This window comes from Octodon degus, unplaced genomic scaffold (assembly GCF_000260255.1).
Source record: "Octodon degus isolate 3935 unplaced genomic scaffold, OctDeg1.0 scaffold00005, whole genome shotgun sequence".
NCBI classification, from domain to species: Eukaryota; Metazoa; Chordata; class Mammalia; order Rodentia; family Octodontidae; genus Octodon; species Octodon degus.
Window position 1 is genome coordinate 26612021 of NW_004524581.1, and position 16750 is coordinate 26628770.

General features: G+C 49.6%; 1 protein-coding gene across 1 annotated transcript in view; it reads left to right on the forward strand.

Annotated features, from left to right (window-relative positions):
- Rnf8 (ring finger protein 8) overlaps positions 1 to 4653 on the forward strand; it is a 24902-nt gene extending 20249 nt beyond the window's left edge. The window contains exons 7-9 of the mRNA XM_023720295.1: positions 605 to 809; positions 3532 to 3567; positions 4197 to 4653. Of these exons, the coding sequence (XP_023576063.1) occupies positions 605 to 809; positions 3532 to 3567; positions 4197 to 4213 (258 nt within the window). The 3' untranslated portion in view covers positions 4214 to 4653. The remainder of the gene's footprint in view (positions 1 to 604; positions 810 to 3531; positions 3568 to 4196) is intronic.
- The last annotated feature ends 12097 nt before the right edge of the window (positions 4654 to 16750 follow it).

A 16750-nucleotide genomic window follows, 5' to 3' on the forward strand; every position in this document is an offset into this window, starting at 1 on the left:
TCTCTGTGCTCTGCTAATCTTGTTCCAAGTAGGTGCTTTAGACCACTGAGCCATCTCACCAACCCATCACCCAGCCTTTTAGAGGCCTTTTATATTATTTTACTTTTTGAGTCTTTAGGGATGATAACTCCCAGTGCTCTGAGTATTCAGTATCAGCTCCCCTTGGCCTGTTAATAATGGAGTACTGGTTCAGCAGTAGCAGAACATGCATGTTTTTCATAAGAGAACTTTGGACATGAAGTATTTGTACTGTAACAGTCACATGCTTACTACCACTTACATCCAGTGGCATTTGTTTGCAAGGTGGTTAACCCACAGCTGGCATTTGTGGAATAAAGCAGGCCAGTCAGCTACCTGGGGCTTGACTCTGACCTTAACTGAGTCTGTGATCTTACATGAGCTTAAGACACCTGAGAAAGGAGGAAATGAATCCTGAGCATGAAACTTCACATTCCCAACCCCGAGAACACCTGGGATGAGTACCTTTGGGCATCTCCAGGTGAGACTGCAGTGGCTTTCCCTGGCCCCAGGAAGCCAGCTCCTGCTCTAAATTTGAGCGGGTCAGCATGACAGATGTGATTTGTGTTTTCCGTTTGCATTGTAGGCTGTGACCTTGAACTGTGCCCACAGCTTTTGCTCCTATTGCATCAGTGAATGGATGAAGCGGAAGATAGAATGCCCCATTTGTCGGAAGAACATCAAGTCCAAAACCCACTCCCTGGTTCTAGACAATTGCATTGATAAAATGGTGGATAAGCTGGGCTCTGAAGTGAAGGAACGAAGAACCGTCCTCATTAGGGAACGGAAAGGTCAGTGAGTGTGGAATCTGCCCCCTCAATGAAGGACTGTTCCACTTCCAGATTTCAACAGGTTTTGTTTATGTACCTTTTATTTTTTTATTGAATGAGAAAGTCACAACAGCTATTAGTTGTTTTGGGGCTCTAAACACAGGGTTGCTTGCATATGAGGCAGATGTCCTACCACTGAGCCATGTCCCACCTCCAATTAAATAACTCTCAGGCTGGGCAATTGGGAGAAATGTGAGAGAGTAAAGGGAGTTCACATGGCTGTGGGGGAGTTGAAGTAGAGTTAACCTCCACTATTGCATGTCGGGGAAGTGGAAGCTTAGGGGTGTGTGTCTTGGTTGTTGGGGAGTTTAAGAACAATGTGATTGAAAAACACACATCTGGCTGGACATGGTGGTGCATACCTGGCTACTTGGGAGGCTCAGCGGGATTCAGATCTTAGCTTGAACTTGTCCCAGCAAAGGAAGGAAAGACACAGTCAGATGGCTTGCTGTATGGATCTCTAGGTGGTGCTGTTGCTCAAGACAGTTTAGTTGCTGTCTGAGTGTTGCAGAATCTTGTGAGTTAGAGCCAGGAATGGTGGCACACACCAGTAATCGCAGCAATGGGAGGCTGGGGCAGGAGGATCGCCGCAAATTCAAGGCCAACCTGAACTGCATAGCTAAACACTGTCTCGAAGACAAAAAAAATAAACCATTTGAGTAGGCACTTGTAAATAAAATGCGTACAAGACAGTTTCACATTGGGAGAATGCCTAGAGAAAACACATGCAAGTCATGTCCTGCTCATAAGGGTTGTACCTTAAGTATACAAATAGGTAATAAGATGGTAAAGAGACATAAATGCAGCCCTACTGTGCTGTCTTTGGGGATCCTAATGTGTTTACTAACAAGCTTCCTATCAAAAGAAGCTGGAAGGCCTTAAAAGCCAAACTAGGAAGAGTGGGATCTCTGTCCCTGGCTGCCTTTCTCTCGGCCCCTCAGCAGGTACCGGTTGCTCACTGTGGTGCCAGGGCTTTAGGTGGCTCTGTGGTGGGAAGGCAGCCTTGGGTGTTGAGCACACTGGAGATGGCAAGCTTGACAGAGCCCTGGGGTGTGAGTGTAAGCAGGAGATATGCCTGAGCCCCTCGGGTCAGGGAGGACATTGCTGGTGGGTGCAGCCGCCTTTGCTCCGTTCTTGAGAACCATTGTTTCCCACCTCATTGCTGAACTCTGTGTGTCCTGCTTTTTGCCCAATTTTGCATCAGCAGCAAGGTTCACCTCCAAGGGTCTGGTTCTGGTGGAGCCCCACTGCTTTCCTATCTGCCTCTCGTCACGTAGAGGGTGTAGCACCAGACATCAGGGTGAGGGATTGACCAGGCATTGGCTTGGCCTTGCAGCACGCCCTGGCAGGGAGGTGGTGTGGGCTGCTCCTGCAGGGCCCCTTCATTTGACCTGGGTAGGTAGAGATGGAAGAGAGAACTGTAGAGGTTGTGCCTGGAACTGGGCCTCAAAGCTTCCCAAGCAGGAGTTTCCTGAGCAAGAGTGTCCCGAGCAGAAGGAATTCAAAAGCAGTGACTCCTGCCCATTGCCCATATGAGACAGCTCTTGTGTGACACTAGACTGGGAGGAGGCGCCATGGCTGAGGAGACATCCCTCGGCCCTGTGATGCTTGCTTGCTGCTGTTTCCTTACTCTCTTAGAAGACTATGACCCTGGAATCAGGGTGTGTCTAGGACCAGGTCGTGACCTTGCCGCTGGGTGCTGGGTGCCAGGGTGTGGCCAGTGTGCTGCATTCATTGCCCAGCCCTCTGCCTGGGTTCCTTCTCCCAACTCCAAACACTGTGGGTGACTTGATGAAGCTCTGGGAACAAGAGAAGAGCAGTGTCCCAAGTTCACATCTGCACCCCTTACACAGGGTGTGCGGAGTACCTGTGTGAGTGCATACAAACCCCCCTGTGTAGCTTTTGGCCATGTCAGTACAGGAGGGGCTGCACAGTAACACAGCTGCCCACAGCAAGCCCCTGCAAGAGCAGTTCTGGCAGCCAATTTGGTGTATACAGTTATCAAGTGCATGCAGCTTTGAGGTTTTCTCTAGGCGTGGACAGAGCTGCTGAGCGCTGAGATAGGAGGGGACATGCCCGAGCCAGAGCTGCAGTGGAAACTGGTCTAATCTCAAGAGTGTGGGAACTAGGACTGGCAAGGGCAGTGATGCCAGCTTTGACCCTGTGGCAGGGCTCTGGTTCAGAACTGCTGTTCCTCACATTCTGTGGGGATGCCCAGGGCCTGGGGAGATGTATATGTGCTTCCCTGTCACCCTGATGAAGTTTTGTGTCCTGGCTGGGGAGGGGCTCCTCGTGAGCCATTGACCTCGCGTAAACTCTGGGAATACAGGAGGTGTGAGCATGGCTGGTCCCCTGCTTGGGAAAGCATTCTCAGGAGGGGGGCGGATGGTAGGCATCCAGAGCCCAGTCTCATGGTACTTGTGGCTTGCTGGAATCCTGATGTGGGATTTCTTCTCAAGGGAAAAGGCTTTGGAGATTCACCGTGGGTGAGCTGCTGAGGGAGTGGAGTGCACCCTTCTTGCTCCTTCTGCTCTCATCAGTGGTAGGTAGTTGGCTCACAGCATGTTTTTTTTGATGGTACCAGGGATCGATCTCAGCACCTTGCCAGGCAAGCACTTATTCCACTGAGCTATCTCCCTGGCCCCCTCACAGCATGTTAACTCTGTCACTTTCTTCTTTCCAGTCCTGGGGAGAAGATCCAAGGCCTTGCGTGCACCAGGCAAGTGCTCTACCACTGAGCTACATCCCAGCACCACACTTACTTTTGGTGTTCTCTGGCAATTTCTGTGGGTTCTGCTTAGGAAAGAAAATGGCAAAAGATGTAGAAATAAGACACTGCTCCTTTAGTACAGAGATTTTCAGCTCAGGTGTTTTGAAATTCCACTCCGCAGTTCCCTTGGTGCTCTCGTATTGGGTGGAGGCTGCTGGTAAGACCGTCCTGTCACCTGTGGGCGCCCCAGCAGAGTAAGGTCTGTGAGCTACAGCTTCTGTGGTCTGTGGAACTGAGGAAGGGAGGGAGGGTCTGGAGGATCACACCAGCAGCCCCAGGGCACAAAGGGCCCAGACTCAGAGGAGCAGTGCACATGTCTAAGACACTGGTGCAGGAGAGGCAGGTACAAGCGCTCCCCATGTTGTCCTGAGGTAGACTGGTTCTGGCTGGTGGGGGGCAGTGGGACAGTGCTCGAAGCCCGGCCAGGCTGGACTCAGCCCACAGGAGCAAACTTTGAGCTGGGAGGCTAGGTCTGACTTCTCTCTTCACTTTGGCTGCTGATGGGAACAGCCTTGGGTGGCGGGAGCAGGGAGGCTGGCCAGGGACGAAGGCTCATGGCTTTGTGTGCCTTTCCACAGCTAAGAGGGTGTCTTGAAGACTGCTGTGTTGGAGAGGCTCCATGGCATGGCACTTGAGGCAGGCTGCAGAAGTCCGCCTCGCATGACCTGGCCCTGCAGGTGTCGCCTGAGAGCCATGTGGTACAGAGACTTCGGAAGCCCAGTGTCCCCTGCTGCCCACAGTGGCCAGCCAGCTGTCCTCATGTCTGGAGCTTCGTTGGGACTTGAGGCACTGGCTGCTTTGGGGTACCTAACAGACTGCCTCACCACTGGCTAAGTGCGCTATCATCCTGTTTTAATTTGTTGTTACCGTTTTTGATATCTGAGAAACACTGCTGTTGACCTTCGTTTTGGACATTAGGGTGTGGCCCATGGCTGCTACTGAAGATAGCCTGTATTTTGAGTCTAGCTCATCTCTTTTTTGTGAAAACAAGATGTCATTTCTTGGGAATAAAATATAAAACCGGTTGGTTGCTCAGCTGAGCTTTGGTGTATTTGTCTTCCTTCCCTTTCAGCTCCCAGACAGTCTCCCAGGTAAACACTGGCAGCTCATAGCTCACAGCCAAGAAAGTGGATCCGATGATAGACTTCAGAGTGCGTGAGCTGGAGAGCCAGGCCAAGGTCATGGTGCACCTGATGGGGTCTGCCCCGGCTCCAGCCTGCTCCACTGCCTGGGTGTGCGGTGGGCGGGGTCCCGTCCATTAGCTGGCATGAGAGATGTGCCCAGATTTCTCTGCCACAACAACCACAGCACATGGACAGTGATTTTTTTTTGAGAGCTCTGTGCTTTTTATCTTTTTTTGTTTTTTGGGTACTATGAATTGAACTCAGGACCTCATGTTTGCCAGGCAACACTGCACCACTTAGCTACATCCCCAACCCATCTTTTCTTTTTTTAATTAAAAATTGATAGCTCAGGAAAATAAGTGTGGGCCAGGGAGATGGCTCAGTAGAATAAGTGCCTGCCCGGTAAGTGCAAGGGCCTGAGTTCAATCCCTGGTTCTGGAAAAAAACAAAACAAAACAAAACTTGATTTTGGGGCTGGGGAGGTGACTCAGTGGAATAAACGCTGCCCTGGCAAGCGCAAGGGCCTGAGTTCAATCCCTGGTTCTTTTTTTTTTTTTTTTTTTTTCAGAACCGGAGATTGAACTCAGGTACTTGCGCTTGCCAGGGAAGCACTTATTCCACTGAGCCATCTCCCCAGCCCCTAATCCCTGGTTCTGCAAAAAAAAAAAATGGTCCCCAGAGGGCAGGCCAAATAGCTCAGCTAGGAGGTTGTAAACAGGCGGATCACTACGATCTAGTAGTGAGACCCTGAACACCCTGTAGACCCCTCCCTAAAAAAAATAAAAAATAAAAATTGTCCCTGTGGAGGCCCATGGGAGGCTGAAGCAGGAGGACCATTGAGGGCAAGGCTAGCCTGGCCTATGTAGTGAGACCTTGTCTCAGACAAAAAAGTTGTCTCTCTGTAAATCACTTTCCCTTTTCAAATAAAAAGAAAACTCGTTTTGGTGTTTGAGAGAAAAGTGCAGGACAATCTGTGGTGCCCTTGATTACCAGTGACTAGAAGGAAGGAAAATAGAGGACCTTGAAGGTGGTCATTTAGAGTCGTCTGGTAGGTGTCATAGTCTTGCTTGCTTTTCTCTTGCTGAGACAGAGTAACCGACACCATGCTGAGGGAAGGAGAGGTTTCAGTCCATAATCAGCTGCCTCCAAGGCAGAGTGGTGTGGCAGAGGGAGGCAGTTCAGACAGCGGAAGACAGCAAGGGCAGCAGGAGCAAAGGGGGAGCGAGCTGCTGTCCTCCCTTGTGTTGTGCCAGGCTCTGCCCTCGCTGGGTCCAGCCCTCGCCGCCTCGGTGCCTCAGCCCTCCTCCTGCTCAAGCTCAGGATGCTGGCACACTGAGGCTCCCAGCCGGGCCTGCTGAGGCACGTAGGTAAGCGCGAGTTGACACAGTGAGGAACGTCCTAGAGCTTACGGCGTGTCCTTTTCACACCACGACGTAGGACTGCTGGCTGCTTAGGTTAGCTCCGAGACGCCTCAGGTGGACACAGCGCATCAGCCCTCAGTCACCGGGGACGATCTTCGCCCCTTTCCTAGCTACGTGGAGAACTGCTCCGTCTGCATGTGTGCGAGTGAGTGGGTATGTATGTCTGTGTGTCTTTTACTTTGGATTGAACTCGGAGCCTCCTTCATGCTAAGCTCACACTCTACTGCTGAGCTACAGCCTGTTTTCTTTCGAGACAGGCTCACTGAGTTGTCCAGGGTGTCCTTGAATTTGCAGCCCTCCTGCCCCAGCCTCCCGAGCAGCTGGGATTGCAGAGGTGCACGGAGTTCTTTATACCCATGTGTTTTCAAAAAGGGTTGGAAACTATGGACTTAGCAACTTGGAAGTTGTTTCCTTTTTTGAATTTGTTGTAGAAAATAGACCAATCATGGGAAAAACAGCACTGAGGAGCTTTGGAAGGAAGTTTATTACACCGGTGGGCTTCTGACTAGGATCACTTCAGGAGTCAGAGCCCTGCCTGGTAGGGTTTTGCAGCTTTTATGGAAAGTGAGGGTGGAAAGTACAAAGGCAGATTGGAGGGCTGGGTGACATCAGGGGCTGCCGAGGGACTTTCTGCATCGCAGGTTACACTGCAAGGCAACCAGTTATACAGGCATGGGTTCCAAAAGGAAGATGTGCCTGTTACATTTGGAATTACATTGCAAGGTCCTCGTTATGAAGGCAGCAAAGGTGTACATAAAGGGAGAAGTGTTATGTTTAGACCTGCCTCACATATCTGCTTGGCTTTTTTTTTTTTTTTTTAATTTTAGTTTTCCCCTTCAAATAGAACACTCTGGTCCTGCAGTCTCTGGTCTTCATTTCTGTCTTCATAATTACTGGCTGAAATACTGGGAGAGTGTGCAGCGCAGCGGTGGAGCACATGTCTGACATGCTTGTGTGTTTAGTCCCCAGGACCAAAAAGAAAAAAATAACAGCATGGGGGCGGGGAGAGGACGTTAGGTTAAACACAGAAAAATTATTGTTAAAAATTAGCAGGACTGGTCGGATAGCTCAGTGGATTAAAGCACCTGCTTAGGCGCACACGGGGGCCGGGAGTTGGATCCCCGTGCCTGCTGTGACCCCTGGCCCCCACCCCCAGGGTGCACTGAGATAGTGATTGAGACTGGGCATGGTGGCGCATGCCTGTAATCCCAGCACTTGGGAGGCTGTAAACACAATCACTGAGTCTGATCTGTGTAGTGAGACCCTGTAGACCCTGTCCTAAAAAAAAAAAAAAAAAAAAAAAAAGGTGAAAACAATACAAAGAGAATATTATGACAGCTGCTTTAAAGAAAAAAATTTAAAAAAAATAGAAGGGATAGATCAGAGGCCCTGGGGTGGGTATGGCCCAGGCGGTGGCTGTCCCGGGAGGCCGAGGTGGCAGGGCATAGTCCCTGCCTGCCAGGTTCTTCTGATAAAAGTGAGTCTTACACACCTTTGACACAGATATACATTGTAAAGCTCAAAAAGACACAGAAACACTATAAGAAAACCTCCTTTGACACTGAACTTTAAATGATGGTGCAGTACAGTATTTTCACTTGTTTCCATAGTTACTGCTTTGGCTTCCTAGCAGTCCCCTCCATGTCACTGCTTTTCCTTCTGCTCCCAAACATCCTGGGCACTCTACTTTTTACTTTTCCAGCCCTGGGAATTGTAGGACCTTGTACTTGCTAGAAGGCGCTGTGCCGCCGAGCTCTACCCTTGGCCCTGAGCACTGTCTTCCATGCACTATCGCAGGGTGGAGTAAGCACGCAACTCAGCACAACAGGCAGACCTGGGCACCACTGTGGTGGTCACGTCTAGACGTATTCGCAATACAAGGTCCGTTTGGATCTGTGAAAATTCTCAAATGTTCGTAAATTGGAGACTTACTGTGTACATAATCTGCGTCATTGAGGCTCCAATGCCTATAGAGACGCTTACTCTTTTGACATACCTTTATTCTTTGCTATACTTTTAAGTAGAACATGAGAAGCCAGCTCCCGTTTGTGGGAAACTCACTTCCAGTACCTTTTCTCAGGTTGACGCTGTTCAGCCTGTGATGTATTATGAATTTGGGGAGCGTTAGCAATGATGCGGTTGGGCCGGGGAGATGATAGCTCAGTAGAATAAGCGCTTGCCTGGCAAGTGCAAGGGCCTGAGTTCAGTTCCCAGTTCTGCCAAAAAAAGAGAAAGCAATGATGCTGTTGTACAAGGGAGTATAGTTTTTGGGATTCCCCTCCCCCCCCCGAGACAGGGTCTCACTACATAGCTGGCCTTGGATTCACTATGGAGCCCAGGCTGTTTTCGAGCTCATAGTGATCCTCCTGCCTCAGCCTCTCAAGTGCTAGGATTGTAAGTGTGAGCCACCAAACCCTCTGGGACCATTTATAATTTTGACTTTCATTTATTTATTTTTATGTATTTGGTACAGGGTCTCACTACACAGCTTGGATTCATAGTAATCCTACTGTTTTCAGCCTCCCCCAAGCTGGGATTACAGGCATATGCCACCATACCTGGTCTCAGTGGCTGGCTCAGCACACCCTAGGGCAGGGCCGAGTTCGAACCCCAGTCCCTGCACTTGCCTAAGCAGGTGCTTTAGTCTGCTGAGCTATCTTGCCTCCCCCCTTGCTCTTTTTTTCAGCTGCGTGTTATTTCATTGTATATGTGTACCGTAATTTACCTTTTTTTTTGGTACCGGGGATCGAACGTGGGACCTTGTGCTTGCCAGGCAGGCGCTTATGCTGCTGCGCTATCTCCCCAGCTCCATGATTGACTTTCCCATCCTGTTTCTCACTCCCACCTCTGGCCCCCACTGGAGACTGAACCCAGACCTTGCATGTGCTACTTGCATACGGAGCCCCAGCTAGACCCACAGTCCTCCGGACAGTGGCACAGGGTAGCTGTGTACAGAGAGCATCAGGCTGAGACAGCAGGATCCTTGGGAGTACGAAGCCAATCTGGGCTACAAAGTGAGCTCAAGGCCAGCCTGAATTGCATAGCAACACTCTGTCTCAAAAAGACAAAAAAAAAAAAAAAAGTGCTTCCCTGGCAAGCGCAAGGGCCTGAGTTCAATCCCCAGTTCTGCAAAAAAAAAAAAAAAAAAAAAAAAAAGGGCTGAGGGAGATGGTTCAGTAGAATAAGTGCTTCCTGGGCAAGCGCAAGGGCCTGAGTTCGATCCCCGGTTCTGCAGAAAAAAAAAGGAAGTAAGCTCCCAAAAAGGAACTATGAAGAACATTGAATACGTGAGACTTCAGAGTTAAAGGCCAGAGCCTAGCAGGCTCTTAGCCTCAGCCCTGCTCTTGGTAACTGGGTGACCGTGGACATATCACCAACCTCTCTGGGACTTAGCTTCTTCCTCCATGTCTAATTTATTACCACGTGAGGCCTAAATATATCTAATTATTACTGTACTGCTTGCAAACAAAAGCCCGAATGTTTTTGTTATTTGTTTGGGGGACACGGCCTTGTCCAGGCTGGCCTTGAACTCTCAGTAATCCTCCTGCCTCAGTCTCCTCTGTGCTAGGGTTACCGATGTGCACCACTACTTTTTGCCTGGCTAGAATGTACTGTTTTTTAGACACACCAAATACCCAAACTTCCATTATTTCTCTGAGCTACAGAATGCTCTTCCCTGGACATGTCTGATCTTAAGCATTGTCTGCACTTTGCCTGCCTATGTAAAATACATGGCAGCGTCTCCTCTTGGCAGCCAGCACTAAATTGCAGGATAGCTGAGCCCAGCGCCGTGCAACACACTTCGAATGAAAGGCATGTCCACCACCCATGGCTCCCAGAAGCCTGCAGAGGGGTGCAGATGCTTCACACTCTGGCCTTGCTAAGCAGGTGAGCGCAGCCTGCTGGGTCAAATGGCTCACGGTGAGTGGCAGGCGTCCCATATCCGCCTGGTTCCCTTGGCCTCCAAAGGGCTCGGCGGGCTCTAGGCTTCCGTTGTCCAGCAGTCAGACTGTGCCAGGTGGAGGGCTTTGCCCTCTGTGGGCTGGATGGCTGGATACCTGTCATCTGTTGCTCTGATCGGAAGCTTCTGTTTTGTTCAAAGACAGAATCCCCTCATTATCTCTCTCATTATCTCTCTCCCCACTACTCTTGCCTCTGTGAGCGGCCATTGAGGCAGCCGCAGGGGCAGGCACGTCTGAGGTGGGCAGCTCTTTCCACTGCCTCTTTGCTTTTTAGTCTGCTTTTTTTCCGGAGCTGCAATCTCTCCACCCCATATCTAAGGGTAACGCAGAGACCCAGGTGCCCCACAGATCCTATCCTACGCTCATTCTGCCCAGCTCTGATGAATCCTGTGATCAGCTGTATTTGACAGCGAAATCAAGAGGCATGTCTGACTTGCTCCATGGTGTCCTAACCTAAAGCGCCGGAAGACCGAGGGGCCCAGATTGCTGTGCTGTCCAGGGGTGCAGTCTGGCTGGCAGATGCAGGGCGCTGGGTATAACGGGCAGCACGCCTGTTCTGAGAAACAAGCTTGGGGCCTGCTTTAGCTTTTGTGCAGATGGGAGTGGGGGCAGGAGGATGGGCAGGGCCTTCAGGGTGAAAACTAGCGAACCATGGTGTTGAGCTGAGCCGAGCCCGTTGGTCCGGGCAAGCATCGGGCCTGGGCTGGGCGCCCTGCAAACCATGCTCTGATGCTGCAGCGGCTTTGTTTCGCAAGGACCCCGCCGTCTCCGTGTGCCGCTCCCAAGCTCGTTTGCTCTCTCGTTTTCCTGCGTTGTTGCTCTGCCCAATCTGGACCCAGATCAATTTTGGGCCCACTCTCCCCACTTGCTTCCCGCAGGTTCTGTGAGGCCTTTGATCTGGCCTGCCTTTTCAGTCTGACAGTAGCCTTCCAATAAATCCAGCTCAGTAATGGGTATTGAATGTCCTTTTAAAAAAATACAAAACTAGACACTGCTCTGGGTGTGTGGTAAGGCATCAAAGGAAAGCTGCAGTGAGCGCACAGCCCTGAGCGGACTGAAGTTAAGGGCGGCTCCCCAGCGCCTTCCCCAGCAGCGGGCGCATCCACAGCCCACGGTCAGCTCTGCAGCGGGGCACACACACACCAGAGGACTTGGTGATTCCATCCTCTCCATCCATGGTGCTCACAGCCTGCTGCGCCCAGGGCTGGGCTCACACGCGGGCCCTTCCTGGAGCTCCTTGCCTCAGCTCTTCGCCAGCCCTGCATCCGGGGAAGTCAGCGCGGGGCTGCATTTACAGCCCGATCCCACCAGTGCTGTGAGCCAGCTTCCTCCAGGCCCTCAAGGTGAGCCAAGGCCTGCCTGAGCTCCAGAGGGAGACCCTGCCTCAAACAGAGAAAAACCAAACCAAACCAGAAGCTGAGGCATGCCCTGCTGTTACTGAACATGGAGGCTCTTTCTGTTCTTCTCCTTTGTCATCCTTAGTGGTTATCTCACAGCCTAAGACAACTGTCTATTAAAAAAAAAAAAAAACCTTCCAAAGCCTGATATGATTGCATGAACTTGTGATATCTGCTTCTCAGGAGTCTGAGACAGGAAGATCACCAGTTCAAGGCTGATCCAGGCAATTTAATGAGATCCTGAGGAAAAAATACATAAAAAGGAATATGAATGTAGCTTAGAGGTAGAGTACTTCTACCATGCATGAATCCCCGAGTTCACTCTCCAGTATTGCCAAAAAAAAAAAAAAAAAAAAAAAAAAAACCTTCCAGAAGTTCCAGTAATCTAATATCTTCTACTTCCATGTCATTGTGTCATTGGCCAGAACAGTCACATGGTCACACTTAGCAACAAGGGGGGCTGGGCTTACATCTCTGAATAGACAAATTGCCACCTGGGGTGAGACAGGTTTCAGTGAGGAGTTGGAGGTCTCTGCCAGCAGACAGAACTGAGCTTCCATGTGGACTCTCCAAACCTTTTTTTTATGGATTTGGTACAGGGTCTCACTATGCAGCTCAGACTCGTAGTAATCCTCCTGTTTTCAGCCTCCCTAGTGCTGGGATTACAGGCGTGTGCCACCATGCCCGGTCTTGGTAGCCAACTCAGTGTGCCCAGGGTCAGGGCCGGTGCAGCCTGTGGTACTGGAGATCCAGCCATGGTCCCTGCGCTTGCCTAAGCAGATGCTTCGTCTACTGAGCTATTTCACCAGCCCTCCTTGAAACCTTCAGTGGGGCCGGGGAGATAGCTCAGTGGAATAAGCGCTTCCCTGGCAAGCGCAAGGGCCTGAGTTCAATCCCCGGTTCCACCAAAAAAAGAAAAACCTTTAGACTGCTGAATCCTGATCACCAGCTTGATTTTAACTTCCCAAGGCCCCCATAGCCAGTTTTTACCGGGGAAACCACGCACCAGGCACTAAAGAGGCTGAGGCAGGATACTGCAAACGAAGGCCCGGCTGGGCTATGTAGTGAGTTCAAGGCCAGCCTGAACCACCTAGTAGGATTCGGTCTCAAAACAGAATAAAAGAAAAAGAAACTATTTAAAAAAAAAAGAAGAATATTGTTTTCAGCCACTAAGTTCTGGGGCAATTTTATCCAGCAGTGAAAGACTGTTGCACTAGGCAATAAACACCAGCAGCAGTAGTAGTAGCAGTGATTTCATCAGCAGAAATGATAGCTATTTTCATATCATATTAAAACTGTGGTTATTTCAAAACACTATTTCTACTCATCATTACCCCAGAGCTACAATATTATTAGATCTACCAGTAAAAAATACATGATTACAGTCTTCCATCTACTTATGTTTTTCTGATGCAGCCCTTGGGCAACTCTTGACTCTAGTAATTATGGAGCCACCAAATAGTGATATGTTTCCCATTTTGAGAATCCAGACGTCTTTGTTGCTTTCCAGGAATTTCTATCAAATACTGTTTGTGAGTTGTTTCCACTGCTAGCTTGCGTTTTGTACATCACACAGTTCAGATGAGAATCCTTCGCTCTGTAACGCTCCTTGACCTTTTGAAACATGGACAGATTGGCGGTCTGTGAATGTGGAGAGGATTTCAAGCAGCTGTCACGGCTGAAGCAACGGTTGCGGGTATTATTTAAGATCCAGTTGCTAGGGCCAGTGAGATAGCTCAGTAGACTAAGTGCCTGCTTTGGCAAGCACAGGGACCAGGGTCCAATCCCTGCCCAGATGCCACACTGGTTCACCCCCAGGGGACGCCGAGACTGCCACCAGCCCCGGCATGGTGGCGCAAGACTGATCCCAGCGCTGGGAAGACTGAAAACAGGAGGATCACTGCGAGTCCGAGGTGCATAGTGAGACCCTGTACCAAATACCTAAAAAAAAAAAAAAAAAAAAAAAGAAAGAAAGAAAGAAAGAAAAAAAGATCCAGTTGCTAACACTGGGTACAAGCTACATATAAAGCTTTAAGTTGGGTCTGGTGAGATGGTTCAGTGGTCTAAAGCACCTACTTAGAACAAACTTAGCAAAGCACAGGGACCACGGGTCAATCCCCCAGCACCACATGCCAGCCAGCCCCGACCCCTGGTGGGCTGAGCTGGCCACACAAACACACACACACACACACACACACACACACACACACAAATAAATTAAAAAAAAATAAAGCTATAAGTTCTCTGCATAGTAGAAATTGTTTCTTTTACTTTTCCCTTTAAAACTCTCCTCAGCAAATCTATGGCGTTAGCTTTCCTTTACTGTGACAAATGCCTGGGCTAAAGGAATTTAAAAACAGGAAATGTTCATTTGGGTTCACAGCTTTGAGGTTTCTATGTGGAACAAAGCTGACCTGAATCGTGGGCCTGTGATGTCACAGGAGATCCTGGCAGCACAGGTCTGTCTACCTCATCGTGGCTGGGAATCCCAAAGGAGAAAGAGGAAGAGACCCCATCCCACAGTCCCCTTTGAGGACAAGCACACCACCAAGCCCAGTCTCAATTGCCATCTCAGCGCCCCCACGGGGTCGGGGCCGGCATGGCAGGCCTGGGGATCAAACTCCAGGCCCCTGGGCATCCACTGAGCTAGATGGCCAGCCCTTTTTTGGGGTGTGTGTGTGTGTATTTGTGTTTGTGTTTGTATCTTCCAAAAATAGAAACATCAACCTCAAAACCAATATGGAATTTCAAAACTACTAAGTAGCCAAAGCAATCTTGAAAAAGAAAAAACTAAAGTTGGACATCTCACACTTCCTGATTTGAAAAATTACTATGAAGTCACCATAGTCCACACAGTATGACATTGGCATAAAGACAGAGAGACCAAGGGAATGGAAAGTCGCTCCCTAGAATCTTGACATTTATGGTAAAATGATTTTTTTTTGGTCTTTTTGACACAAGGTCTCCCTATTTTTAAGAATTTGTTTATTTATTTGTGTGTGTGTGTGTGTGTGTGTGGCCAGCTCAGCCCACCAGGGGGCAGGGCTGGCTGGCATGTGGTGCTGGGGGTTTAAACCGTGGTCCCTGTGCTTTGCTAAGCTTGTTCTAAGTAGGTGCTTTAGACCACTGAGCCATCTCACCAGCCCCTCAGGCTGGTCTTAAACTCAGAGCAATCCTCTTGCCTCAGCCTCCCAAGTTCTGGGATTACAAATGTGTGCCATCACTCCTGGCAGTAAAATGATAAGGCAATCAAATTCATTTTATGAGGAAAAGACAGTCTGCTGAAAAATGGTGCTGGGAAAACTGGATATCCACACATAAAGAAAAAAATTAGGGGCCGGGGAGATGGCTTAGTGGAATAAGCACTTCCCTGGCAAACGCAAGGGCCTGAGTTCAATCCCCGGTTCTGAAAAAAAAAAAAAAAAATGGACCCTTACCTAACAGCAAATACAAAAATTAATTCAAATTTAATCAAAGGGGCCAGGGAGATGGCTCAGTGGAATAAGTGCTTCCCTGGCAAGTGCCCAGGCCTGAGTTCAATCCCCTGTTCCGCCAAAAAAAAAAAAAAAGAATCAAAGGCCTAAAACATATGAGATAAAGCTAGAAAGTAAGGACCGGCCAGATAGCTCAGTGGACTAAAGCACCCCCTTAGGCAGAGTGCAGCAGACAGGGTTCAATCCCTGGTGTGCCGTGCCGGCCCCGCCCCCTGCATGCTGAGATAATGACTGAGACTGGGCGTGGTCGTGCACCTCTGTAATCCCAGCGTTTGGGAGGCTGTAGACACTGTACTAAATACATAAAAAGTAAAACAAAAAAACTAGAAAGTAGAGGGCCACGGAGATAGCTCAGTGGTCTAAGCACCTGCCTTGGCAAGAGCAACAGGCCCAGGTATGGTGGTACACACTTTAAACCCAGTACCGGGGAGGCTGAAAACGGGAGGATCACGGCAAGTCTGAGCCGCATAGGGAGATCAATGCGAGGACAGATGTTTCTGTACACATGTTCATGTAGAATAGACACCTGGCATGTCTGGGGTCCTGGGGTGAATCTTCAGTACCAAGAAAAAGTTATACTGAAGAAAAATTCAGTACAGCAAATTAACAGATTGTACATTCAGCAAACTGTATAGACCGATAGAAATCAATCCAAAGTGCATAAAGGAAATAAATTTTAAAAATCAGTGGTGCTCAAAGACATGGAGGACAACATCAACATAAGCACCTGTGTCTGAAGGGATTACAGAAAGGAGAGGAGACGGGGAAAGAGAATAGACGAAAGAAAAGAAAGGCCAGGTAGCTCAGCAGACTAATGCTCCTGCCTCGGCAGACACAGGAACAGGGGTTTGATACCTGGTGTGCTGTGCCGGCCCCACCCCAGGGCGCACTAAGTGGTGACTGAGACTGGGTGTGGTGGCATGTGCCTGTAATCCCAGTGCTTGGGAGGCTGAAAACAGGAGAATCACTACGAGTCTGAGCTGTGTAGTGAGACCCTGTAGACCCTGTACTAAATACATTTTTTTAAAAAAGAAAGAAAGAAAGAAAATAATAGCTCACCACCTCCTCACATACGAAGACACGAACCTACACATCCAGGACTATGAAAAACCTCAAATAGGATTAATACAAAGATCTACATCCAAGCACATCACACTCTTCAACACACCACGGTTGAAAAACAATGAACAAAATATTTCTGGAGCGTTTGTTGTTTGGTGGTTGCGTCTGTCAGCTTTCTCCTTGCTGGGCGCAATATCTGACCCTCACGACTGGAAGGAGAGGAGTGGTTTAGCTTACGGCTGGACGAGGTTTGGTCCGTGGCTACCGGGCTGCCAGGCAGGAGCATGTGGAGGAGCAAAGCGCCTCGGTGCGAGCAGAAGAGCACTAGACAGGAAGGGGCGGCCCGTGCCCCGGCGCGACTTCGATTCCCCACGATTCTGGTCGCAAACCAAATCGGACAAGAACCAAAGCAAGTTTCCCCAGAAAGTCCACCGTAAACCTAACCACTGTATTGGATCTGGTTCCTGTCCAATCTGGTTTGTGACCAGAATCATGGAGAGAATTGAGGTACCACTGAGTACCCGAGGCCACGCCTCCGGGATCCACGCAGGCACCTCTTGGAGGGTGCTCTGCCAGTCTTCTAGATGCTTCTCCATTCGGGGAAGCTACTCAAATTAGCGTCGCAGCGGTACTAGGAAGTGCAAACCTGCCCCGGCCATGCTAGCACCATCA